This window comes from Medicago sativa, chromosome 5 (genome assembly GCF_051527215.1).
Source record: "Medicago sativa cultivar Bolivia chromosome 5, Bolivia_mono, whole genome shotgun sequence".
In the NCBI taxonomy this organism is placed as follows: Eukaryota; Viridiplantae; Streptophyta; class Magnoliopsida; order Fabales; family Fabaceae; genus Medicago; species Medicago sativa.
Window position 1 is genome coordinate 4,118,200 of NC_140753.1, and position 27,235 is coordinate 4,145,434.

General features: G+C 31.9%; 1 protein-coding gene, 2 long non-coding RNA genes and 1 pseudogene across 4 annotated transcripts; 2 read left to right on the forward strand and 2 right to left on the reverse strand.

The window, feature by feature from the left end:
• The first annotated feature begins 2,227 nt into the window (after positions 1 to 2,227).
• Positions 2,228 to 4,082, forward strand: LOC146919285 (protein DETOXIFICATION 49-like). The gene has a single exon (XM_085712579.1). The coding sequence runs from the start codon at positions 2,332 to 2,334 to the stop codon at positions 3,943 to 3,945; it is 1,614 nt and encodes a 537-aa protein (XP_085568705.1). The 5' UTR covers positions 2,228 to 2,331; the 3' UTR covers positions 3,946 to 4,082.
• A 2,359-nt stretch (positions 4,083 to 6,441) lies between these two features.
• On the reverse strand, positions 6,442 to 8,894 carry LOC146919286 (uncharacterized). The gene is made up of 2 exons (XR_015011421.1): positions 7,292 to 8,894; positions 6,442 to 7,197 (listed from the first exon to the last, which is right to left on the reverse strand). It is a non-coding gene; the product is annotated as an uncharacterized LOC146919286 (long non-coding RNA).
• Positions 8,895 to 11,159: 2,265 nt separating this feature from the next.
• Positions 11,160 to 12,091, reverse strand: LOC146919287 (uncharacterized; annotated as a pseudogene).
• Positions 12,092 to 21,891: 9,800 nt separating this feature from the next.
• On the forward strand, positions 21,892 to 23,870 carry LOC146919288 (uncharacterized). Of its 2 annotated transcripts, none has more exons than XR_015011424.1 (2): positions 21,892 to 22,210; positions 22,288 to 23,870. It is a non-coding gene; the product is annotated as an uncharacterized LOC146919288 (long non-coding RNA). The 2 variants fall into 2 exon arrangements; XR_015011425.1 differs by having other exon boundaries at positions 22,312 to 23,870.
• Positions 23,871 to 27,235: the final 3,365 nt, after the last annotated feature.

Consider the following 27,235-nt stretch of genomic DNA (forward strand, 5'->3'; position numbering starts at 1 on the left):
CTTCTATAATGTGAGCTAAAAACAAATGTCTAACTTGATGCAGAGTTTGTTCATGAATGATAAAAAAAATATCACCTTTATCACATCTCAGATTTACCAAAGCATTTGTATATTTTTTTGCCTTATGATAGGAGTGATAAATTTCAACCTTCCAATCCATTTCAAGTAACCGGAAAAATATGTTGCAAAGCTCTACAACCTTCCTCAGTCCCAACTAAGGATGCGAATAGGTCAGATCGATCTACAGGCGCCTACGACCTAGTCTATGATAGGCTGCTTAGGCTTTTTTTAAAAACATATTTAAATAAAATGGTCAGGTCACGGGCGTATAAAAAGCCTTTTAGGCCTATCAGACCGACCTACTTAAGTAAAAGTGAATAATATTGTTTATTACTAATATTAATTTTTTTTACTCCCTCCGTTTTAAAATGAGTGTCGCTTTAACCAAATGCACACATATTAAGGAATGAAATAAAGTAATCAAATGTCATAGCAATTTTACCAAATTATCCTAATCAACTATTGGTTTGTTTTTCATTAAAGAAAAAATAATACTTTGGAAGTAGTGTAACATAGTATTAATTGAAGGGTACAATTGAAAAGAAAAAGTTATTATTGCATTGAAAATCGAAAGTGACATTCATTTTGAAACAAATTTTTTTAGTTAAAGTGACACTCATTTTGAAACGGAGGGAGTAAAATTTTGTACTTTGAATATATAGTCAAATTTCTCTAAATAATCATGTTAAATATCAAAAACGAGTTTAATCTCATTGATCTAATAGTTTGCTAGTCTATTAAAACTCATATCACATTATTTATTTAAAGATGTTCGTATGAATAAGCTTTTAAACAGGCTAACATACTACATCAGGATTTCATGAGGTCAGACCCAAAGAATAAGTCTATGATAGGCTGCAAGACTTAAATTTTTTGACAAGTCAGACTTAAGGCTTGCAAAACTTAACTCGGCCTAAGTTGCTCTCACTTCTACTTTCAACCATCTCTAAATCATGCTTAACCGGATGGGATTATCTATTTTTTAAAGGGAAATGTTAACTAGTGCCCCCGGGCACTGGTTAAGGGTCAAATATAGTAGGATTTGCATTGAGAGATGTGTAATCAGTGCATTAAAAGCTGAAAAAGTATATTTTTTTATTTAAAATTTTCTCTTTTGGTTTCCTTAACCAGTGTCCGGGGACACCGGTTAAGATGACCCTTTTTTAAAAGCAAAAGTTTAAAACAAGGTGGATTTAAATTGTATTGCATCATCAAATTAATTAATTCCGACAAGGCATTGATTCCACATCAATTTTATTTTAACCATAAAAAACCCGAAACTCAACTTAAGAACAGTAAGTCAAGCTGCCATTTTCATAATAATTATAGTCCAATCCCAAAAAAGTAAAAACTGTCGTGTAAACTCAAATTCTGCCTCTTGATTCGGATACACCAAACCCACACGCTCTTCATGGCATGCTATATTCTTAGTAGACAGTTTCACATTTTTTTTCAATTTAATGCAATTTTAAGGTTACATCATTCAACGTTTCCACAATTTTAAGTAAAGCTTTTAATTATTTATTCAATACCTTTTTAACTCATTTTCTCCATCACAATTCGTTTCCCATTAATTCATACCTTCAAATAGTGGAATTAGGTACATAAAATTCTTAGTTTCTTAAGTATTACCAAGTCATAGAGTATATATTACGTCCAATTGCAGTGCACTTTCACCTCTAAAATTCTAATTATAAAACCTTGCAATTTGTTTTTTAGCTGGACCCCAACTAACAATATATGGGTCGGTCGTAAAAAGCCGCTTTGAAATTGAAAAAACATGTTGAGTTTGATACTATTACTCTGTCAACCCCATCTTCCTCTTTCTATTTCCATTATCATTCACTGGCCGTCCTTCATACTCCATATTCCATATACGTCCAAGATTCTTATTCTTAAGTGGTCCGGTCCGGTCTAATCTGGCGCTCGAAGATTAGTCTCTGCATTTACAGGCGGAAATTTTTTCATAACCAAAAAAAAAAAAACTAACTCCTTATTAAATCCATCTAGTTGATAAAATCTTACAATTAGTGCAAAAACAAATATTATAAAAGAGTTTAGTCTTTACAATTGTGTCTTATCTGATTTGAGGGATTAGTCTTTAAGAACGCGTGGAAAACACTACCTCCCTCCTTTTTAAATATCCCTCTAGTTGGTACACACTTACAAAGTGCAAAAACAAAAATCACAAGATTTTGTTTCTGTTTTAACACAAAAGAACACAAAACTCCTTCCTCTGTCTCTTGTTGTGTCTTATATGCTGTTCACACCATGTGCAAGTTATCATCATCATCAACCTCTGTCTCCACTTTGTATGAAAGCAATAACAACCAAACAAATAATATATCCACAACCACAATCAAAACACAGAATAATATCAAACCTGACATGTTAACACCGTTGATCCCTAAATCCCCAACATTCAAACAACAAAAGAAAACCCATTTTTCTCTCGCCCTCAATGAAGCCAAACATATTTCAAACATAGCATTACCTATGGTTTTAACAGGTTTATTACTTTATTCTCGTTCCATCATTTCAATGTTGTTCCTTGGTCGTGTTGGTGAGCTTGCTTTAGCAGGTGGGTCACTTGCCATTGGATTTGCAAACATAACAGGTTACTCCATTCTCTCTGGTCTTGCCATGGGAATGGAACCTATTTGTGGTCAAGCTTTTGGTGCTAAAAGATTCAAACTCCTTGGTTTAACAATGCAAAGAACAGTGATTCTTCTTCTTGTAACTTCAATTTTCATTTCATTCTTATGGCTTAACATGAAGAGATTATTACTTTTATGTGGCCAACAAGAAGATATAGCAAACGTTGCACAATCTTACATTCTTTATTCTCTTCCTGATCTTGTAGCACAATCATTGCTACACCCTTTGAGAATCTATCTTCGAAGCCAATCCATAACACTTCCTTTAACATATAGTGCTACTTTGTCTATTCTTCTTCACATTCCTATAAACTATTTTCTTGTCAATGTTCTTCAATTGGGAATAAGAGGAATCGCTTTAGGTTCCGTTTGGACGAATTTCAACCTCGTTGTTTCGCTGATTATTTACATTTGGGTTTCTGGAACACACAAGAAAACATGGAGTGGAATTTCCTCTGCTTGTTTCAAAGGATGGAAATCGCTTTTGAATTTAGCAATTCCAAGCTGCATTTCGGTTTGTCTCGAATGGTGGTGGTACGAAATCATGATTTTGCTTTGTGGGTTATTGCTTAATCCACATGCAACTGTTGCATCTATGGGTGTGTTGATTCAAACCACTGCATTGATATACATTTTTCCTTCTTCTTTGAGTTTTGGTGTTTCAACAAGAGTTGGAAATGAACTTGGTGCTGAAAACCCACAAAAAGCAAAACTTGCAGCAATAGTTGGACTCTGTTTCAGTTTTGTTTTGGGTTTCTCCGCTTTGTTTTTCGCCTTTTCTGTTAGAAACATTTGGGCTACTATGTTCACAAGTGATCCACAAATAATTGCTTTAACATCAATGGTGTTACCGATTATAGGACTATGTGAGCTTGGAAATTGTCCACAAACAACTGTTTGTGGTGTTTTGAGGGGAACGGCGAGGCCGAAATTAGGCGCAAATATAAATTTAGGTTGTTTTTATCTTGTGGGAATGCCTGTTGCAGTTTGGTTGAGTTTCTTTGCTGGATTTGATTTCAAAGGTTTGTGGTTTGGTCTTATGGCTGCTCAAGGTTCATGTATGGTTACAATGTTGTTTGTTTTGGTTCGTACAAATTGGGAAAATCAAGCAGAGAGAGCTAAGGAGTTAACATCATCAGATTCAAGTGAAGAAGAACAAGAGGAAGAGAAAGTGATTATCAACTCAAGTTCATGTGGCACAAAAGAGTGCTCTGATTCATTAGTTTGAATTTTTTTTTTTTATTTTTTTAATATTTTACATTGAAGATTTAATGATGATCAAATTCATTCTTTCTAGATTTTTGTACTAATTTTTATATTGTAAACTAATTAAGGAGAAGTTAATGAGGATTAGATTTGAGGCTATACAAGGATTTTGTTTTGTTTTTTTTTGTCAACTTTAAAGATTTTAGCATGTATGTATGCTTGAGAGAAGACTAAGGATTAATCAGCTTCAGAGATTGGAACACAATTATATGACCATATTAAATCTTTGCAATCAACACCATGTACTTTTTTTTTGGGTACACCGTACACACCATGTACTTTTTTATTATTGAAAATTTTAGATTAATAATAGCTTGGGTTTGAATCTAAAATTCTCTGATTATAAGGTTATGGATAAACTCTCTCTTGATTGATCTCTATGTTGTTATGGAGTGTGCCTCAAACACTATAGTAAAGTCGTAACACTTGTCTCTAAATCCTTTTGCTAGAGAATATAAACCATTGTTCTCTACATTGAATATATATGTAAGTGGAACTCAAGATTCTCCGCTTGTGTGTCTGAGTTAGTGGTTATTGTTGTTTCGTCTATCAATAGAATTTCCGACCAAATATATAGTTTTCAAATAGGATATAGATATCATAAGGTCTTATGATATTATATGTTTGATGTGCACCTTATAACAAACTAACAATAAGGTAGGTCCATATAATGCTTTTGGGGTTGAGTTATGGACTCTCTAGTTGGGAATTGAGCTTGCTTAGGATCTCTCAATCATTCTTGAACAAAATAAGGGTAACTCTCAAGTCCCGTTTCTTCAACCTCTCCTACAAGACATTGTTGCACTTATAAATCTCCCTTCATGGTGAACTTCCACCCATCATGGTTAAAAAGAGACGAACAAATGTGCAGATCTTCTTTTGAATGAGGGGCACGTTGATCTCCTCACATGAATTTAGTATTGACTTTGTCTGTCCTATACTTAGTTTTGTTGCTTTACGATGCTAGAGGTGGTTCTACCTCTAAACTTGTTTCGTAGTTTTCCTTTCCTATGTGTTAAAAAGATAAAAATATATTATTTCATATATATCAAATTAAATTAATATAAATTGTTCTTTAAAATACATCTTAGATTTATTGAATTTCTAATTATTATTACTATATATCAAATTAAATTTATATGGATTTTTTTATTTAAAATACATCTTAAATTTATTGGATTTAAATTATTTTTAATTTTAGATTTATACTTTTTTTTTGGACAAATTTTTAGATTATACTTTATACGAGCAAATGAAGAAAATGTTTTTTTTTTTCAAAGAAAATGTTTTCTTTTCGTATTATGCTCGTTTCTAATCCAACTCACACCCTAGAATAACAATACAAAACTTTCTAAAGAGATAATTAATGTCGATAGACTCTTCATAATGTCTTTTCGCTCTTTTTATTGCGTTAATGCGTGCAACATTAGTAAATAGGTTAAAATAAATCAATTTGGCAAAAAAAAAAGTCAATTTAAACTCCTAATTGATCAATGATGATGAAGAATATGCCAAAAAAGGAAAGAGAAAAGAAAAGTGTTTGGAAAGGTAAAAGGAGAAAAAATGAGTTTTGTGCCTGGCCTGCCTTCTAGTGCGGATGATAAAATGGTTGGTGGAGAGTGGGATTTGCGCGTTAATTAACAAACAAGCTGGAGACTTCTGTCGGTTGTTTTAGAACTAAAATTGACAAATCCCACTTTGATTACTCTTTGTTGACCCCTTCAGGTGTTGTCATATTTTTCATTAAATATTCCACATATACACCAACAATTTGACGTGTATGAAGCAAAAGGCAATTTAGAATGTTCCATTACATACATGTTTTTCACCAACTTAATTAGCTTAGGATGTTTCTTGTATTTATTTAGTGAAAAATTTATGACTGTTTTATATCGACTATATGGTTGGTGTAATACCATGAACCGGAAATATTAAGTTAAGGTATTTTAATTTAAGGTTATAATATTCAAATTAATCATATTCTAATTGCCAACACTCATTTTTTATTTTAAAATAAGGGTGGGTTAGGCTAACAAGTGTCCTTACGACACTGGTTAATGATTCAAAAAAGGAAACGGTTGTTAAATTCTAGATAGGAAAAGTTATTTTTTTTTCTTCATATTTCAATAAGTCAAACACACAATTTCCAAGATAAAGTTTCTACTTTTAGTTTCTAAACAAATACCCCAGAGGCAGTTGTTAGCATTTCCTTTAAAGTAATACAAATACAAGTGTTAGGCGTTCCTAGAGCAAATGTGTAGAACCTCTAAAACCTCTGACACCGTATCATTATACAAATTATTGAAGCATTATATATTAATCGCCTCAATTATATATTCAACATTTCTTTCATTCCCGATTGATGTCTTTTCTGGACCGTTTAGAAGACCAATCACACGTTGACACGTGGCCGGACTTGCACCGCCTTAAGACTCCGTGTTATGAAACATGGCATCCATGGATGAAAGGAGAGAAAAGCTTAACTAACTCTTTGTATTGATGAATATGAAATATTACAATGAGTGAAAGTTGTCCCACTTATGGGGAGGTTACAACTATATATACTAATAGGACTAATACTAGTAACTAAACTATATATCTCTAATAGTCCCCCTCAAGTTGGAAGGTGTTCAAAAACACATCCAACTTGAAATGAGAAAATACAAGGAAAGATGCCGGAAATACATCGGCTAAGAAAAATATCAAACAAGTGTTCATCCAACAAGAAGTAACCACAACTCAAGGTTGAACCAATTGAAGGAAGGAGCATCAAAGCAACGCTTAACCACCATCCGGTAGAAGCCAATATCAACAAAGCCAATTAAGGCACAACGCTTAACCATCAAGAGTGTTCAATCACTCAAGATAGAAGCACAAGACAAGAAAAACAAGGATATCCAAAAATCAATGATGATATCCAAAAAGAAGTGCAAGGAAGAGCCATAGTCTACAATGGAAGGAGGCCATATGTTGAACAAACTTCACACCAAAAGTACCATGAAGCAACAAGACCAAGCTTCCAAAGATAAAAGTGATGCCCTCCTATGCCAAGCCGAGACAAGAAAAACCAAATGCAAGCCAATAGAGATGCATATCCATGTGATGTGTCTTCAAACCATAGAAAACCAATCCATGTGGATGCACTCAAATAAAGGCCAAAACCAATGCTCCCAATAATGAAGCTAAACCAAATCCAGCACAAACTGTTTGTAATCTTCAGAATGATTTACAAACCAACATAACAAGAGAAAGTATCAGTAACGATCCAGTAACAAATAAAAGGCAATTAAGCAAGAAAGACTCCAAACCATCCAAAACTGAGATAGTCCTCGGAGTTGTATTTGTCTTCAGCCCATGTACACAAAACAAGTAACATGTATAGATTGGATTGACTTCAAAAACAGAGGTCAATAATCCAATCAACCAAATAGAACCATATCATGGATCCAAAGAGGCTCAAAACAGACCAAAGTAATAAACCAGAAACCCAAGAATCATAAGCCAGTATGTGATATATCATTAGAACTCAAAACTGTCTACAATTTCACCAGTTGCAGACAAACAACATGAGTTATAAGCCAAACAACAACTCCAAATAATATTGGTATACCTTGGTAGCCAAAGTGTGAATAGGATCCAAATACCAAAGTAACTCAAGCGTAGCAATAAACCAACACAAACTGATGCAATCTGACATATTTGAACTAGAGAAGGTGCCAAATTGTAACTGAAATATGCAGCACCAAATGAATCCAAGAGTGTGCAGTATCAAAAATCACATGAGAGAACTGAAACACCTGCCTCATTTACTATGTAAGAACAATGAAAAACAAGGCAGAATGTAATTGTGAAATCACCAATCACTACATAAAATTGCATCAACAATAGATCTCATAGACATGGCCGGGAAATTTTTGATCAAAAGAAAAGCTAAATTGATCCAAAAAACCCAATCTGAATCAGTGTTGAACAAAGAATATGATCAAGAAACATGTAATCTGACAACGTTGAGCCAAATAAAAGAAGTGAAATCTAAATCCCTACAAATTGGGAGAAAAGACTCAAACAGAATCGGAATGGAATGGCACAAGAAATTAAACTCAAACAACAAATTGTGAGAAACAAATTCAGATTGAATAAAAAAGAAAACAAAAGGGTCAAGAATCCAAACTGAATTGCTAAACTGACATGCGATCGAAATTGGAATTGCAAACCCTAGTCATTGGGAAAAAAGGTAGAACAAAATTGCGATAGACGCACTCATAATCGCAATCGCATGAACATGGACAAACTCAACAAAACTCAAAATTCATAGACTGGAAATTTCGATTGATCAAGAATGTACAGAACTCGAATCAAACATGAAAATGAACAAGAAATTGAAATTGAACCAAGAAATTGAGAAAACAAGTTCAGATCAAAACTGAAACTCGATCCATAAAGAAATTGAAAACTCTGAAACCCTAGAAATTGGGAAAAATGAGGAGAACAGGATTGCAATGAAAATGGAATTGCAAATTGAATCGAATCGAACAAGAAGTTTAATTTGAATGACATGAATCTGATACAGAGGCAAACAGATTCAGAATCAAAGAAATTGAATCGAAAACTAGAGAAGAAATAAAAAAAAACTAGGAATAAAATTTTCCTGAGAAAGGGAAGAAGAAAAACGAAGGAAAAATTGAATGAGACCGAAAAAGAATTGAGAAAGTTGTATTTTCTCAAGAAAATGCAGCGGAATAATTGTTCAAGGTGGATACCATTTTTGCTCTGATACCATGTTATGAAACATGGCATCCATGGATGAAAGGAGAGAAAAGCTTAACTAACTCTTTGTATTGATGAATATGAAATATTACAATGAGTGAAAGTTGTCCCACTTATGGGGAGGTTACAACTATATATACTAATAGGACTAATACTAGTAACTAAACTATATATCTCTAATACTCCGCACTCAAGGGAACACGCCAGCTTGTGTGCACCGTGCCACACAGGAGAGCACGTTCGCGCGAGGATCACCCTACATGTGTCCTACTCCGTCCCTAATCACACACCACATAACCTGAAGACGGTTATGACCAACGCGCGCTATATAAGGGAGAACTTCCTTCACCCTCAAGGTATCTCTCACTTTTCACAACGCTTCATACATACTCTTTCTCAAATTCATTGCTGACTTGAGTGTTGGAGTGCTAACGTGCTTGCAGGCACCTTTCGCTCCACCGTGTAGATTCGTCGCCGCTGTGCCAGAAACTGCCATTACCTCACCGGAGCAATTTCCTCCACCGTTGTCTCTCATCCGTTCTCACCGAGCAGATCAATGTCATACTTAACCACTCGCAACAAATTCAGAAGGTGTGAAAACTGAAAAGTAAAAACTAGGAGGCCCAGTACGATTACAACTTCCATATATCTTAATTCACTTAATCAACATCATTGTTTGTATGTGCAAAAGAAAAATCTACGTTCACACAAACGAGTCTTTATTGCAAATTTCTAAGCTATATTCTCATATGTTTTCTAAAGTAAATTGCATTTTCAGTTTTTAAGTATGGATTGATTTTTATACTATTTGAACAAAATATGGATAAAAAATTTCTAAGCTTAATTCATTTAAGTGTTTATATGCAACTCAATGTGAATATGTCATTTATCTCCCATTTGGAAGTTCTCTAGTATAGTACTACCTCTGTTCCTTTTTAATTGTCACCTTTTGACATTTTACACAAACCAAGACAATCAATAATTGTTTCTACTTTTGATGCAATAAGTTATACTTTTACTATAATGACCTTATTAATTTAATATCTCATTTCATATATTTCTCTCTCCGCAATAAATAACAAAGGATAATATTGGTAAAACAACATTTAATGATGCATTGAACTTTGAAAGTGACAGTTAAATAGGAACAAATTTTTTTTCCAAAAGAGACACTTAAAAAGGAACGGAGGGAGTAGCTCTTACTCAGTCAAAACATCCCATTGATTCCGTGCATTGGCAACTAAGAATTTTGAATGATCAAAGAATAGAAAATAGTGGCAATTATATACAGTAGTTCTAGAAACTCCCTCAATTCATTTGTTTGCTCTAAGTTTTATGTCAAATACTGGTATGCAACCCACCAAAATTTGAGCCTACTAATTACTATATGGGTTGAAACTTGACCGCCATCATGTTTTATTGGTTCTACACTAAAAAACAGTCAAATGTTTATTGAAATCATTTACTTTTAGACAAAATAATGAGTTTTCCAACTTATAATATCTTATAAAAACTCATCATGCATCACATCATGTCACTAAATTTGTATACTTATACAGTTGTAGCTAATTTTCTTATTAATTATTTTCTTTTGTGGTTTCCAATATTTCAACAACTATGAATAAATGTAGCTAGAAACCAAACAATATCTATGAGCACTTGTTGGCCTAATAATAACTTGTTGACTTATATCCACCATAGTTTGTTTTTTATCACTCCTTGACCTTGTGATGCTTCAGACTTGGTCAAAATCAACAAGTTCCATTGTCAAGCTTGCACCATGCTATCGGCAATATGACTTAGTCCAATTTGAATAAGGGGACTGCCATGGTGAAGTTGCTTTTGTGACTTTTTTGGAAAAGTCACTTATGTGGCCTAATAGGAAAGTGCCACGTGGACATCTTTTTAAATCGGTTAATTGGAAAAGCGATTTTAAAAAGCTTTAGTTTTTGGAAAAAAGATATTTTTATTTTTGTTTTCATTTTTATCCCTTAGGATTGTATTACTGGCTCTAATACCAAATTTTGGGCAGAAGTGCCAGCGGAATTTTCTCGAACTTCTTTTAGTAGTTGTTCGATTTTATAGCAACCTTGAAAAGGTTGTAAAAGAACTTCTGCTCTTTTCTTTTGTTTTTCTGTGAGATTTTCTTGTATTTCTTCTACCAAATCTTCAATTAAATTTATATGAGATTTCATTAAAGTTTGAGCTCTATGCATTATTTGTTTGAATGTTATTAGATCATAATACCATTCTATATCACTTACTAAATGTTGTAATCTAGTTTTAAAAAGTATTAATTCTGTTTTAATGGTTAAACCAGGCATTATATAAAATTTATAGTTTTTGATTTATATTATTAACCTGTATTGATAAGGTTTTTATAGAATCATGTAGCTTTTTAAGCTCACTTTATTCTTTAATTTCGAAATCCTTTCTAGGGGGTTCGAAAGAAATATTATTTGAGGATGAGGCATCATCTTCAAATATAGTTCGAGAGCTTAATGATTTGCTAAAATCTTTTCGTTCTCTGTTTGGTGATGTTATTCGAAGGCTTTGGCTTCTAAATAATGGTTTTTTCTGTTTCTTCAAACAGATTCTTTTCTGCTTCTATTAAAGAAAAGCTATTTCTAGCGAAATTTTTAATTATTGGTGTTTCTAAAGTAATTAATGGTGTAAACAACTCATCAATGTGAATTGTATCTTTTCCTAAGAATTCTATGCTATGGTGTGAATTACTCAAAGGATAATTAATTCTATAATAGATTGTAAAGGGATGATTACCTTCTTTCATGAGTTTTGAGTTTTTCAGTTTATAATGAAAAACTATAGATTTATTCAGATCCATATCTTTTAGGGATAATCCTATTTGTAAATTTATGTCAAATTTTATTTTTTCGTATTTTAAATTACATTTTCCTTTTGCAATTATTGTCTGTTCTTTATCTAGAATCCTAAAGTCTTCTAGGGCTATTTCTAAAGGTGAATCAATACCTTTCATGAAGGTACTTTTAATTAGAATTTGAATGGTTGATATATGAATATAACCAATCTTTTTTCTTTCGTTTTCAGAAAAATTTTCAAGTCTTCTATCGATTTGTTTTTTTATCTATAGTTGATATAACTATATTTCCATTAGTTGTTTCAATTGGAATTGCTTCCTCTCCTACCATTATTCCAAATTTTAGAATATTTTTTCTTGAAAGAAATTCTTTGAGTTTACTAAACTTTCTTTTAAAATTTTCTTCAGCAGTTAAAGATAAATCTGCTTCTTCTATTTTATTATCTATTATGATATCAGCATAATAACTAGATGTTCCTTCAAAATATGAAACTTCAGACATATTTTATAATAATACGTAATAAATTCATACCTGATTTTTTCTTCAGAAATATGGTTTAGTTTGCTTCAGCAATTTGATTTCTTCAGCAGTTTTTTCTGCTTGTGTTGAGTTTATCCCAACTCAAGGCGAATTCCTCCAGAGTATTACCTCAAGAATTCTCAGCTATAGTGTTTTACCACTATAGGACCACTAGTTTTAAAGCAAAACTAAGAAGCAAAGCTTATATCAAACTGATATTACTTGATTATCTCAAAACATGGTGTTCACAAATGAGCTTCAAGGCTCTTATTTATAGGAAGAGAGACTCACAAGTTGGTACTATGTCTCCATCCTTACAGCTGGCTACAGCTTACTATGCGACAAAAGAAATAAAGAAAATACAGAAAAGTAGATTACATAATTGCCTTAGTGATAAGGCTTATCTCTAAATGGGTCCCATGCCCACTAACTTTCTACATTTTCTTCGTTGTTTGGTGATGCGTCACTGTCATACAACGATTCTTTGTCGACCACGTTATTCATGTTCTTTGCACACCATTTGCATACGTGTCCTTTGTATTTTTGAAAGCGCTCACAACACTCTTGTTGGATTGGGTCGGGTAGACGGTCCAGATCTGCTTCAAGCCCACTAAAGTTTTCTTCAAACTTTAGGATTTGCTGAAGATGCTCTTCTCTTGCTGGTTTTCTTGAATCACTGTAGACTAGAAAACCTTCCTTTGCAGTAATTACTCTGAAGTTTGGTAATTTTACTCCAAATCTGATGAGAGTATCATAGAATTTTTCCATTTGATACAGAAAGCTTTCCGGTTTAGGATCTACATCCCTTTCATCATTTGTTGGATATGAATGATTTGAAATGCCAATCTTGATTAAGTGTCTGGCTTTAATAACTTCATTTTCTTCGAACCATGGATAAGTTGAAGTAAAAGATAAAAAGAATTCTTTACCTTTTGCGAAGTTATTGTTGAATTTATAAGCGATTTCACCTATATCTTTTGGAAGAAGTTCTAACTCACAGATCTTTCTTCCTGCATCTTCTTGAAGATACATTGTTTTAATCCTTCCGCAATCGTAGAATGATCTAACTAGTTCCTTACTGATGCCAGGAGTCGTTACTGCTTTTACCTCTGTCCTGTTGTTACTGGGATAAAAGCATTCTGACTTCAATTCTTCTGAGTAGTTGGTTAACCATCTCCAGTTTTTGTAGTAGTCGCCAATGGTGACTTCTTTGACGAACTGTCTTTCTCCATAGATAATTCTATCTACAGAAATTTTCTTTTTAACCTCCATTTTTGTAGGTTGAGCAATGTCGCTTGCTGTTGCAACTTCTTTGTAAACGTTGTAGGCTATTTTAGCTTCTTCTAGGGTTTTGTAGCCCTTGTATCTTACTGGTTTGCCTTCAATATGTATTTTTGTTGTTGCCCAGTTATGGTAAATACCTTTCATGGGTCCATCAAAAATTACATATGCTTGTTTTTTGCCAAGTGGACTATCAATCTTTTGGCTTGCTTGTTGATCAATGGATTCTTTTTCTTTTCCATTTTTTCTTTCATCTTCTTCAACTTTGTCAGCCCAAGATGTCTTTGGTAATTTTGCAAGGACAGTTGATGGGGTTTTTTCTAAGGATTTCTGATCCTCAATTGTTGAATTCCATCCACTTGGTGCTATTGACTCAATTGGGGTTTCTGATTCTTTTGGAACCGTGTATTTTACATAGTAGTTGAATTTTCGAGAATCTTGACCTAATAGATCCCAGTTTTCATTATTTTTGGGTTCTGAAACTGTTGATGTTTCTTTTTTACAGAGTTTTTCAAGGTTTTGGATTGTTAATATCATCTCCCCCTCTTCAGAAAGAATAGTTTCTAGACGATTTTTTGCAGAGGCTATTTGCTCCTGCTTTTGCGTAAGAGAATTCTGCAATGTTTTTATAGCTGCTTCCATTCTCTTGTCAATGCATCTGCAAAACAATTCTTTTCAGATTTTATATATTCAATATATGGGTGAAATGGTTGAACTTTCATCTGCCATCTAACAAGTCTGCCAGATTTGTAATTTGCACGAAGATCATATCTCCAGAATCCTGTTACATATGTGGAATCTGTTCTTAATAAAAATCTGGTTGGAATTAATTCCATTTGCCATTTTGTTAAAACTTTAACACAAGTTAATGTTTCTAACTCATGAATTGGATATTTTAATTCAGTATCTGTGAATGATCCTGAAACATATTTGCATAGTAAAAGATCTTTGTCTTTTATCTTATTTTTGATTTTTTCACACGAATATTCAATCTTGGTATCTTTCGATGCCAATTTTTATGATATATCAGATAGTTTGTCCAATTTCTCTTTCGAGCTATCAGACTTAGCGTACTGGGTTGCTCCAGTATCTTTTATTCCTTGTTGATGGGTTGCATCACCAACATAGTTTCCCGAATCATCAAGATTCAGTATCGCTTTACCATTAGGTAGAGCTCTCATACAACCTCCCCTGGTTGTTTTATCAGCATCAATCTCAACAACTAAAAAATCATTTTCTGTTGGATTGTATAAGATGGGTAAAACTTCAATTTTTCTTTTGATAGCTTTTACAGTTAGAGTATCTTGTCCAGTCCATGACCATGGAACCTTTTCAGATATCTTTTTCTGTAAAACCTTTCTTTCGTTTGCCAAATTTTTGAAAAATCCTTCATTGGCAATGTAATTCAAACATCCTAAAAATCTTTGAATTTGTTTTCTGTCCTGTAATTCATCAGGGAAAGCTTGAACCTTTTCCTGAACATGCGGAGATAAATCGAGAGTACCATTTTCTTTTAAAATAAGGCCTAAATACTCGATTTCTTTTTTGGCTAATTGTGATTTCTTTTTTGAAATAACAATTCCTTTTTTTGAAATTCTGTTTAAAACAGTTTCTACATCTTTAAGATGTTGTTCTTTAGTTCCTTTTGTAAAAACTAGAATATCATCAATATATGCCAAACATATATGTTCTAATCCTCTAAGAGCATTATCCATAAATCTTTCGTATATAGATGGTGCTTGTTTTAATCCAAATGGAAGGACGTTCCATTGGTAGTGACCTTGTGGACTTGAAAAAGCTGTCAAAGGCTTAGTTTCTTCAGAAAGTCTTATTTGATAATATCCTGATTTTGCATCAAATGATGAAAACCAATCGCATCCTTTTATTTTCTGCAGAATATAATCCTTTCGTGGCAATTTATAAGAATCTCCGATTGTAGCATCATTGAGTTTCTTATAATTTATCACCATTCTAGCTTTTCCTCTTTTTATTTCATTGTGATTTGTCACATAAAAAGCGGGTGCTGAATGTGGACTTGCAGAAGGAGCAATTAACTTCTTTTCTAAAAGATCTTTTAAATCTTTTTGAAATTCTGTTTTATCTTTTACATAATAAGGCATTCTGTTTTTTACATTGACTTCCTTGTTAGGATCACGTAATTTAATAGTAACAAGTTCATTATTTATATTTTTTAATTGATCCAAAGGATCTTCTGAACATACCGTATCAAGTTTTTGTTCTATCTCTTCGAGATTTAAAAAGAATTTTCCTTCTTCCCAAATACTCTTTAAATTTATGAGATTTTCAGAAATTAACTGAATAATTTCATTTCTAGTGATAATTTTTGTTGTTTTAACTTTTTTCTTTTCTTCGGGATTTGATAAATTTTTCCAAAGTAAAGAAATAGTTTTAACATTTTGCACAAACGGTGCATATAGTTTTAAAAAATTATTTCCAATGATTAGATCTAAACCTGAATCATGAAGATAAATTGTTGGTATAAGAAATTTATATTCTTCTATAATTATAGAAATATCTCTCAAAACAAACCATATCTGATGTTTTGATTTATCTGCAACAGTTATTTCTTTGGGTTTTTCTAATTCTTCCCAGTTTCTAGCTATGTTTCATTTTCCAAAACATGATGTTGCGCCTGTATCTAAATAGGCTAAAATTTCCTTCTTACGAAGTTTTACTTTGATAAAGGTAGCACTAGGGTTACCTTTACTCAAGATTTTGGTCTTCTTCTGAGTCTGTACAAAGTTCATAGAAACTTTGTTGCTCCCAATCAGAATCTGAATCTTATTCTACTGGTTCATAACCTATTCCATAGATTATATTCAAAACTTGTTTCTTTTCTTTAGAAACTTTCTTTGGACATTCATTAGCATAATGTCCTGTTTCATGACATAGCCAACATGTACAAGATTTTTTACCTTTAGGACAAGTTTTATTCTTTCTAGGGTAATCTCTTTTTCTTCTATAGAATTTCTTCTTTCTATGTTTCTTTTTATCATAGGAGAATTTTTTAAATTTCTTTCTTCTAGGAAATTTTCTTTTTCTCCTAGTTTTTTCACAACCATAAGCCCCAACTCTTTCTTGGAGTCTATCACAGCACAATCCTATTCGTGCATCTCGTTTTGATTGTTTCTTTAGGCACTGTTCTTGCATCCAGTTTCTAAGAATAGAAATCCTTGCTCCTAAAGTATTTTTTAACTTTTCCTTCAGAAACTGCATTTTTAAATGCCGATTGAATCGTTTGAGACATTGCCATGGGCAACTTTTGATAAAATAGTTCAACAATTTGTTGACCTTCTCTAATTGTTTTATTTATATCATAGTATAATTGTGAAAATTCACAAATATAATTTTCTATGTAACAAGGGTTACATATGGATAAATTCATAATTCTCCATATTTTTTCAGTATTATAGGCGGTATTAGAGTCAACCGTATCTTGCCATCCTTTAAATTCTTCTAAAAGCCATTCAAAGACTTTATTAATCATTTCCATACTATTTTCTGCAATTAATTCTTCATCAGGTTTTTCAGCCAGAAATTTGTATGCATTACCTTCTGTTCTACACAAAAGATAATTAAAAATTTGTTTTGGATTTAGATTTTTAAGATCATTATCTAATTGTAGTGAGATGGTATTTCTATTATACCAACTTCTTATAGCTTGAACCATATTATCAATACAATCAATGTTTAGATATCCACTTCCATCGTTTACACTATGCTTAGGGACATAATTAAGTGGTACCTTTTGGTATTTGACTTTAGAAAATTCTCTATGGAAATCTGAGTTCCAATTATAAGAGGGTCCTCTTTTTGTTCCTGAGCTTTCGCCCATTTCTAATTCTTCTAATTTGACGAAATTTCCATCGTCTTTAGATTCATCATCAGAACTAAAATCATAGACATAATTATCTAGCTCCTTAGGTTCAGGTTCTTCCTTAATGGAATCTTTTTCACTTATGTCTAAAGTAGCCATAAGTTGGTCTAATTTTTCGAGTTGATATTCTATATTTTCTTCTATACTCATTTTTTATAGTGAGTAAATAAAGATGCTTCAATTTTTTCTTTATTCTTCTCCCCCTCTCTAAGTTGAAGAGAATGATGTTGTTTACAACAACAATTATTTATAATATAATTAATCATATCAGTTATATTGTTTAACTGAGGATTAAATGAATGATACATATGAGGATATTTATGATTCTCATTTTTGTTATAACATGGAAAATCTTTTTCCATATTTACCCAAGTTTCACGGGGTCTTTCTAATCCTTGCTCATAATCTTTTGTAAATAAACTATTTTGTTTAAAGATTTGAGGTAAGGTTTCGAGGTAAGAAATTTGTCTTTCAAATTTCTCATTTAATCTTTTGGTTTCGTCAAGCAGAGCTTCAACTCTAGTTGAAAGAGTGTTGTGTTCTTTATTAGCCATTGACTAGGTTTTTTATTCTTTCTTCGATTTCATTTGCTAAACTCTCAAAGTTTATGAATAAAAAATAATCATAGTCAATTATTGAGAAATAAAAGGATGTATCTCTACACCATTTTATTTGATTTTTTGCTAAATAAATATTTTTGTGATTTGGCCGTAATATAAATGGTTGGGGTATTACCTTTCCAAACGGATTTATAAGCCCATTCTTGATTTGTTTTGTTTTATTTTATTCTAGACTTTCTAAGCCGGTTTTATACAAACTGAATTAAAATGTTTGACTTTTTTGAAAAAGTCATTTTGACGACTGCACCGTAGAATTGCCTTTTGAGTAAATGTGGTTTTCTTTCCACTGTACTAATTTTTGTTCTGTTACCTTTCTAGATTAATGGATATTGGATTGGATGTGTCGATGCATATAAATAATAAATTAACAATCATATATCATTCATCTGTGATTATAATTTTCAACTTGTTTGAAGGCATTATGGGTGCAAGTGCCCCCACTTTGTTTTCAACATTTTCACCTTAATACTAGTGGTAATAGTCACTTTAGTTCTTGAATGTGTAGCAAATAGTCACAATAGTCCTTCAATGTATCAAAATTTTAAAATAGTCTCTGATTGTCTACTTTGTTAGTCAAAATAGTCTCTAAAGCTTAAATAACCCCTTAATACTCACAATAACTCTTTGATATAAGGACTAAAATGACAATAAGTAAGTATGTATAAGGACTAATATGACAATAAGTAAGTCTATTGAAGGACTAATATGACAATATTAACGAAATATTTTAATATCAAGGACTATTTTGACTAACAAAGTACACAATCAGGGACTTTTTTGCTATTTCGATACATTGAAGGACTATTGTGATTACTCGTCACTCATTCAAGTGACTATTTCCCCTTAATACTAACATATATTAATAATCTCAAATATTATTGAATAAATATTTCACTTGGATGGTTTGATGATATTCACTTAAGACGTAAGAAAATTGAATAAATCATCGTTCAAACTCTTTTTATTTAAAGTAACCGTCTATCTTCAACTTATAAAATATATGAAATTTGTTTTTTTTTTTTATGTAAAATATATGAAATTTGTTAATTTAATTACAAAAGTATATGCGAATCATTCAATTGAGTCTCTAATATCTTAGATTTTTCAAAAAAAAAATCTATATCTTGGAGGGTAATAATTTATGATAAAATGGATGGTTTATTCAAATATATTTACTTTTTTTTTAAAGAAATATGAAGTATATTTTAATATTTAATCCTACACACACAACTATATCCCTGAAATATCATTTTTTCAAAAAAACAAAAAGTTGGTTTTTGGTCTAAATTAAAATGTGGTGGTTGCTAAAATGCTCTTTCATGAAAATGAGTGGATCTATTATAGCAAAACTTATATGTGTGTGTTGCCTCCACTACTTAATTTTTTTTGGTCCGTCACCAAAGACTAGATTCTCATATTGTGGCAAACAAATGTATGAATTCTCATACGAAGACACTTTTTAAATATGATTATCTTAAATCCTATAAAAAATGTAATATTTTAAATAACTATATATAGTTATTCAACATCAGTACAAACCATGTCAGCTAAAAAACAATTATAATTAAGGGATTTTTAACATATAAATACCCTCCCAGAAGTCATACACAATATGATTTTATTTTATTTTTTATAGTAAAATAAGCTTTTTTTGTTTTTGGTGATGACGGTTTAAGGATGGTACAAATTTACGATACACATGAACTTTTCAGAACTCAATAGAAAATATAAACAAAAATCTGAATCCTAATTAACATCCAAACTAGTTTTTTTCTCCAAAAAAAATCAAACCAATTTCTTCTATATATAGACAATGGTCAAGAGTAAAGAAAGATACAGAGTCTTTGATCTCATCCATCTACATGAAGAAAAAAAAAATCAGTGTTAGCTTATATTGATTAGAACTAGTCTCTTAGATAACCAATTCATGCATATGTTGATAAATGATAAATCATTTATAAGACTGACAATGTTGATCAATTTGATGATACCAACGAAACAAGTCATTATCATTCATTTTGGAATACACAAGGAGAGCAAACTTAAACAAACTAAAAGTAACATTTAAATACAAAAAAAAAAAAAAAACATAAAAAGAGAAGCATAAATATACCAGCACATACAATAATATTTCAAAACAGATACTGATGGAGTAACCAAAATATATGATTTCCATGTCTGGTTTTAAGGGTGCGCCGACAGGTCTTTTAGGCAAATGAAGTTGCAAGCATAGGTGGTCAAGTTCAAAAGTGGTGGATGAGGTGGGGGTTGATCAACCAGAGAGGCTACATGATAGTGCACTTTAATTATCTAAAATTGTTTGATGGTGTTTCTTCATGTATGATACATGTGTCATGTGGTTCTCCTAGACATGAATCTCTCTGCATGAAAGATGGTAGATGTTAAAATATTATTCTAGTAATTTTAAAGAAACTACCACCATCGACAGAGAGGGTTAACTCAGATATAAACGTCACGATTTTGGTGTACATATTGAGAAATAGGGTGTCAAATTGGATAATCGTTTTGTCATCTCATACAATCAACATCTTATGATCAGTTATGGAGGTCATGTTAACGTGAAATATTGTAACAAGTCTAACTCCATCGAGTACCTTTGTAAGTATATGAACAAAGGTCCTGATAGGGTGACAATGTTAGTTGATGGTGATAAACATGACAAATTTAAGTCAGTGGATGAAATAAAACAATATTTTGATTTTCGATATGTTTCACCTAGTAAGGCTGTTTGGAGAATATTTGTTTTTAATATGCACCAAAATTGGCCTCATGTACTTAAGTTGAAATATCATTTTCATAAAGAACAATATTTTATTTAAAGATAATATTAACATTAAGTCAGTGAGGTAGAATGAAGAAGCTTTCACTTGATTTCTTGTGTGGTTTCATGCAAATTGTCAATATGAAGAAGGTCGAGATGACATGTGCTTAATTTCCAAAAAGATTTACATATGTGAAAGATGATAAACGATGACAGCCATGCAAACAAGAATATTGTATTGGAAGGCTTGATAAGCCCCCTGATATAGGTGAACTATACTAGAACCATTTCGATAGGTTGGTGGAAAAAAATGGATAAAAATAGTTGATGATCTATCAATCATGTGGACATCTTCTAGAAAATATGTTATGCTTTATGATTACTTGCGATGTTGATGTGTTTATAGATGAAATAACATAATCAAGTGATTTGGGTTCAGTCAATTAGGGTGGGTTAGTTTAGCTTCTTAAAAAAAGTGATTTGGGTTCGTGTCATGAAATAACAAATAAAGACACACCTTGAGCACTTTTCTTAAAAAGAATTAATTATTATTATTATTATTGAAACAAGTCATTGTTTAGTTCAGACTTCCTTTCATTGCATGATAACTTAAGATTGTCGGTGTTTAATGTTCACTTACATATCAATCATTGAGTTGTATTCTTGTTGCAATTTTTCTATTGTACATGAGATCATTATTTATTTAACTCAGAGAGCTAGCTTGATGCAATTTCTAGCTTCATTACATATTTAAATCATTGAATACCTTCACCTTTTGAGCAATTATGTCAACATTAACATCAACAAAGTTGATTGATTTTTCTTTCTTCTCAATTCTCACTATCATAAAATTGAGAATTTTTGCTCATTTAAGAGAAACGCCCAAGTTATAAAACATTAGTTTCGAGAATTTTGATAAAAGAGAGAAAGAAATTAGTTAAGGAATTAAAAGCGAATTGTTATATTTAGAAATTAGAAATAAAATATTTAAGCTATCAATATTTTAAATTTTAGTTTTTATTTAATTTCTTTAAGACACTTATAAAAGCTTAACTAGTGTGCTAGATTATCCTGTCTAGTGCAGTACTTGCTGCATGTAGTCCTTGGCACATAGAGTGATCAGTGTGTATGTGATTTCTGAAATGTAAAATGATTGATTATATTAGTGAAAATGGTGCAAAAATATGCTGTAGCCTGTATATATTAATATTAGAATTTAGAAGATTTTAATGTTTCATTTTTTTTCCTTCACTATTTTCCTTTCAGATTGAGCATGAAGGAGGTTTCTTTCATAGTATAATCAATTTAGAGTTTTGAAAATTTTGCACTGAAATCGGAAAGTTAACACAAGGCATCTTTCATTTTTGGTTATTTTGTTTCTATAATCAGATAAGGAAGCAAATATCAATGTCCATTTTGGAGATTCAAAAGCAAGCGAATTCACTTCTACCTTGTGTAGTCCTTGCTAGCACACTGTTAGTGCGAGTCTTCCGACATTCTTTTATGGGGTTTACCAGCAGGTATGTCGATTTTCTGGACGAATTTGTTGATAAAAAGTTAATTTTATCATTAATTTCATTTTTTAGCACTTGAACAGGACACATATATGATTTACTTGCAGATACCATGCTCCTCAAGTGAAGAGGACTTCATTGAGGCATTTAACAGGCCAGCAGAACTTGTGATTGCTTATGTTGATCAGTTTGTGGTGAAGTCTATTCTTGTATTTGGTCTGCCAACTGCAACAGGTGAGGATGGTCCCTTTTTTCGATATGCAAATATTAATAATTAGTAGTTAATGGAAGAAACTATTGCTGTGGTTTTTGTCCCATCACTCTTATTATTGTTGCTGGAAGAAACTGTCTGTAGATGTAAAAGGAATGTGTTTAGCATTACACAGGTTGTGCTTGTTCCTATTACATTTGGTATACTTCTAATCGGTAACACTATAATTTCTCAGATACATTTGGTCTACTTCTATTGCGCCCCCCTCTTTTTCCAAAAATTCCCTCGATTTTTAGATTATAAAATCCGGAGCGTGTTTTTTTTGTCATTTAGAAATGGGAAAATTAGCCATGACCAATTCAACATTGTGGCTAACTGTTTTTTTCAAGGATTTTTACACATTTGGATTTTAGAATTCGAAAAGGAAAAAAAAAAGAAAAGAATTTTACACATCTGGAAAAAGAATTATAGCATATTAAGTTTAGCAGCGTTGAACTTTCCCTTGCCATGGGAAAACCCGCTCTTGAAGTTACCAATGTAGACAGGGAAAGGACAGATGATATATCCATCATGAACAAGTTTTGAGTGCGAATTCTTTAGGAATTCCCTTCATGGTCACGACACCCTTGCCAAATCCAATGGGGATATCTACATTGGTAACTTTGAGAGTGATCTTTTCCATGGCAAAGGAAAGTACACATGGTTAGATGGAACAATATACGAGGGTGATTGGGTTGATGGAAGGAGGACAGGGAAAATCCATTAGGAGCAAGTTTTGAGGGTGAATTCTCTAGGAATTCCTTTCATGGTCACGGAACTCATACAAAATCCAACGGGGAATTCTACATTGGTAACTTCAATAGGGTTGTTTGGTTATTGTGTTGGTTTGCCATCAATTTTTGCTTGACAGGAATGATTTTTTTTGCCTAGAGAGCCTTGCGGACTATGTATGTTGTGATCTCATCATGTTGCTAGACATGGTTCTTGTGCAGTTCATAACATGGCCAGTCGGTACCTTGCGGACTGCTATGTGCGGTTTTCCTCTCTTTTTTGATTCGAAGGTCGCGGTCCAGTTTGTGTTTGCTCTGTTTTGGGTTTGCCATTGCTTTGTGCAGGAAAAGGAGTTGTTTTCGGTCTGTAGGGTCTCAACTTTAAAATGTGAAGTGAAGGAAACCTTACAAATTGGAAGCTGCAGAGTGTGTATCATATGTAAAAAGCTGGTGGATCTTAGCGAATCCGGCAGTGCAGGTGGCGTGCCTAGAGATGATTGTATAAGGGATTCAGTCCTTTATAGGGTTAAGGATTTATTGTAATTTAGTTGTATAATGATTGTAAAGTTGACCACTATCATGTATATGTTGGAATATTTTATTATTTTATTATATTCCAATATCATTATGTGGGCAAATATCGTAATAATAATTATATTAGCTATTTATCAATTTGGAGCCTTAATTGATTAGTGATCAAATTAAGTAATAAGGCTTATTAGATTTCTATTTAGAGTATTAATTAATTAATTAATCAATGGATATGGACTCAATATGGGTGGATGTCCGGATGACCCATTAACGGAATAATGGGAAACCCTAATGGTCATCCAATATAAAAGAGGCTATGGTCCCCAATATACCGTACACAGCGGAACTCTCTCTTCTCCCCATCTGAAGAGAACTTGAGGCATAAAGGTACCGGTTGAGGAAGAACCAAATTAGCCGCCGCTAACCGTGTTGATGTTGATGTTTGTTTCAGATCACCTTCTCACTTTATCGTTGTTGTCGAGAGGGCTGCCATCATAGCTTTATCCAGGTATTCCTAATACTTATTTCTTAATATCCTTGATAAATCAAACATGTCGTTGATCCGATCATAATCATGTTCAATGTTTTGTTTGCTTCCGCTATTGATTCATAATTGTTGAACATGTTTTATGAAACCTATTTTATTTAAGACCTAAATTTCCAACAGTATATGATATCTATATATAGAAGAATGATTCTATATTTTGTCAACAAAAAAATAAATTATTGATTCTCATATTCAGTTCCGATAGCGATGTTGGCTCTATAATTCTGAGTTTCTGTTATGTGTGTTTGTCTATTACTCTAACTAATCGTAAACTACAATCTCCAATCTGTCACTCTTTTCTATTAAGATTATTACTATTAGTAATCTATCACTGTTAGCTATAGCATGGTCCACTCAACTTTTTCTGCATGATGGGTAAGAGTAAATATGTAAGAGAGTCTAACTATACTAACTGGAATTTAACTGAACTTGGTTATTATTTATTACAACTCTATTATTGGTGATGGTATTTTTTATAAACAAAAATTGTATTGACTGGATTAACTTGTGTGACTTGATGAAAGATCACCTTTTCAAAACCACATTGAAAAGAAGTGAACGAAATATGTGTTCAACCCAAAACTTTCTCGATTCATATATCATCGATTTGAAGAAAAAAATTAATTTGGGTTATTGTTTTTTAAAAATATATATAATTTATTAAAAAAATGTATTAAAAGTCTAGTTAGATTGCCACGAGTACTGTTATAGACACATCAGCAGTATAACAAACACATAATTATTTTTAACAGAGTTAAATTAAAATTATCAATTATGTCTAAATGGTAATGAATTTGGACCATTTAAATAAGCTATCAGAGGTTTGATCCCTTTCTATTGCGAATGAAGAGAGGAAATATACCTTGTGTGCTCCCATAAGTTTTCTTATAAGAAGGTTAATCATTGTTAAACAGCGGTGAAAACTTCATTTTGTCACAATAAAATAACATAAATGACGGTGAGATCAATCTTTGGCCAAAAAATACATTCATATTTTCCGATCCTCACATGTGGAAGAAATAATTTATCTTACAACATTTATATCTTATTAGCTACAAAAATGTAATTCAATTAAGAGTAAAACCTTTGGCAAACGACATGCATAGAAAGGTCTTCTTGGGTTCTTCTTGGGTTCTTCAGAGTATTGGCTTTTCTTACAATACAAATTATGGGACGCTAATATTCTAGCATTCTTACATCACCATTAAACATGAAACTTGAAGATGAAGCTCGACTTTGAGAGTTGTTTTTGGCCATACGACCACCACTCATCATTTTAGCTTCAACCTTAACAAATTTAATGGAAGAAACTTTGTAGATTTTGGATTGTAAATGAGAGATTGAAAAATTAGGGTTTAAAGTTTATAGAATCAAGGAAGAAAGAACCGTTACACAACGGTCCTGAAGAAGACAATTTTTTTTTCATTTTCAATCAAATTCGTCCTTGGCTTTTTTTCACCTTCGATCAAATTATAGTCCATATTTGTGTGGCATCTGGACTTGACACGCCATGTGAGCAGTTAACTTCTCACGTCAACACAGTTAACGACCCAACATGATTCAAGACGAAATTGATTGACATTTATAAAATTCAAGAACTAATTGACTATTTCGAAAAATATGAGGGTGAACTTAACCGGACCATACAAATTTGAGGACAAAAAAAACCTATTCACTCCAACTTTTTTTCTCTATAAAGTGCATTCATATCGTGATTCTAAAAAAATGGTTCATCGCATTAAAGTCTATTTATAATTATCATTAATATCATTTTAATTTTATAGTTTTCTAGTTTAAAAACAGATGTTGAAGGTTTTTATAGTCCCTTGATCCATGCGCGCAGAAGAAAACAATTGTAAATTTATATTTGAAACAAAATCACACAATTTTTTATATTTTTATAAAAATAAATGATATTCATTCATTCAAATTAATAGAGTACATTAATGCAATACAAATTCAAAGACGGTAAAAATAAAATGGATGAATCTGCGAACAAACTCACAACATCTGTGTTAATAACATATAATAGAAGAGTGTGTATGCCTACAAAATGATTATATACAAGTCTCCAAAATACTCATGTTTCATCAAAGTGAATCTGCAATTATTAAAAGCTAATCTTTAAATATGAATAAAATAAACACCGCACTAAGACGAAAAATCAAAACAAACAGAGTCGTTCAATAGTAAAATAGTTTTCCATCATACACAAATGCGTTTTTTTTTTCGTTTGATCAATAAGTGACATCATATTTCATTTGATTCAATAATTTAACCTATTGATCTAATGTTAAAAATAAAAAACTTGTGCATATGGAAAGGCTATGAATTGCACGTGTACAACCAAAATGGAAAAAAAAACATAACTAGACACACAACACAACTGAAGTAGGTAGTCGATTTAGTCTTCGAATATATTTTTTGTTGATCAATTTATTTCATACAATTATTAACAAAAGAGATATGTTTGCAACCTCAATTTTGTATGTGTTAATTAACATCTGATTCTTAGGGAAATAGGATCTTGCTATTTCAGTGTTCGGTGTGAGATATATATAATTTTACTTTTTTTTTTTGAGGGAATAAATATAATTTTACTATAAATTATTTCATTTAAAAATCGAATAAGGATTTTCCTTCTAAACAATTCATTTTTTTATGGAGCTTATTAGACTATTTAAACCCTATTTGCATTTGCTTCATTTAACCTCAATATATTTAAAAAGTATAGTGACAACATTCAAATATTCAAATGACAGTTTGTTGAACAGAAAATCATTATGATAGGACGGATTGCCTTAATGTTAGGTTTTATATTATTAGTATCATTGTTATTATACCTCAAATCTAGAGAGGGAAATAGAGGTAGTTTTTTTTTTGTTGAGGGAAATAGAGGTAGTTATATACAATAAAAAGGGAAAGAGTGGAAAAGAATATATTGGGGAATGAAAGTCTCCGATGATTCTGCC

Excerpts from the sequence above, each read along its gene's own strand:
- LOC146919285 (XM_085712579.1), top strand. The coding sequence starts at position 2,332 with ATGTGCAAGTTATCATCATCATCAACCTCTGTCTCCACTTTGTATGAA.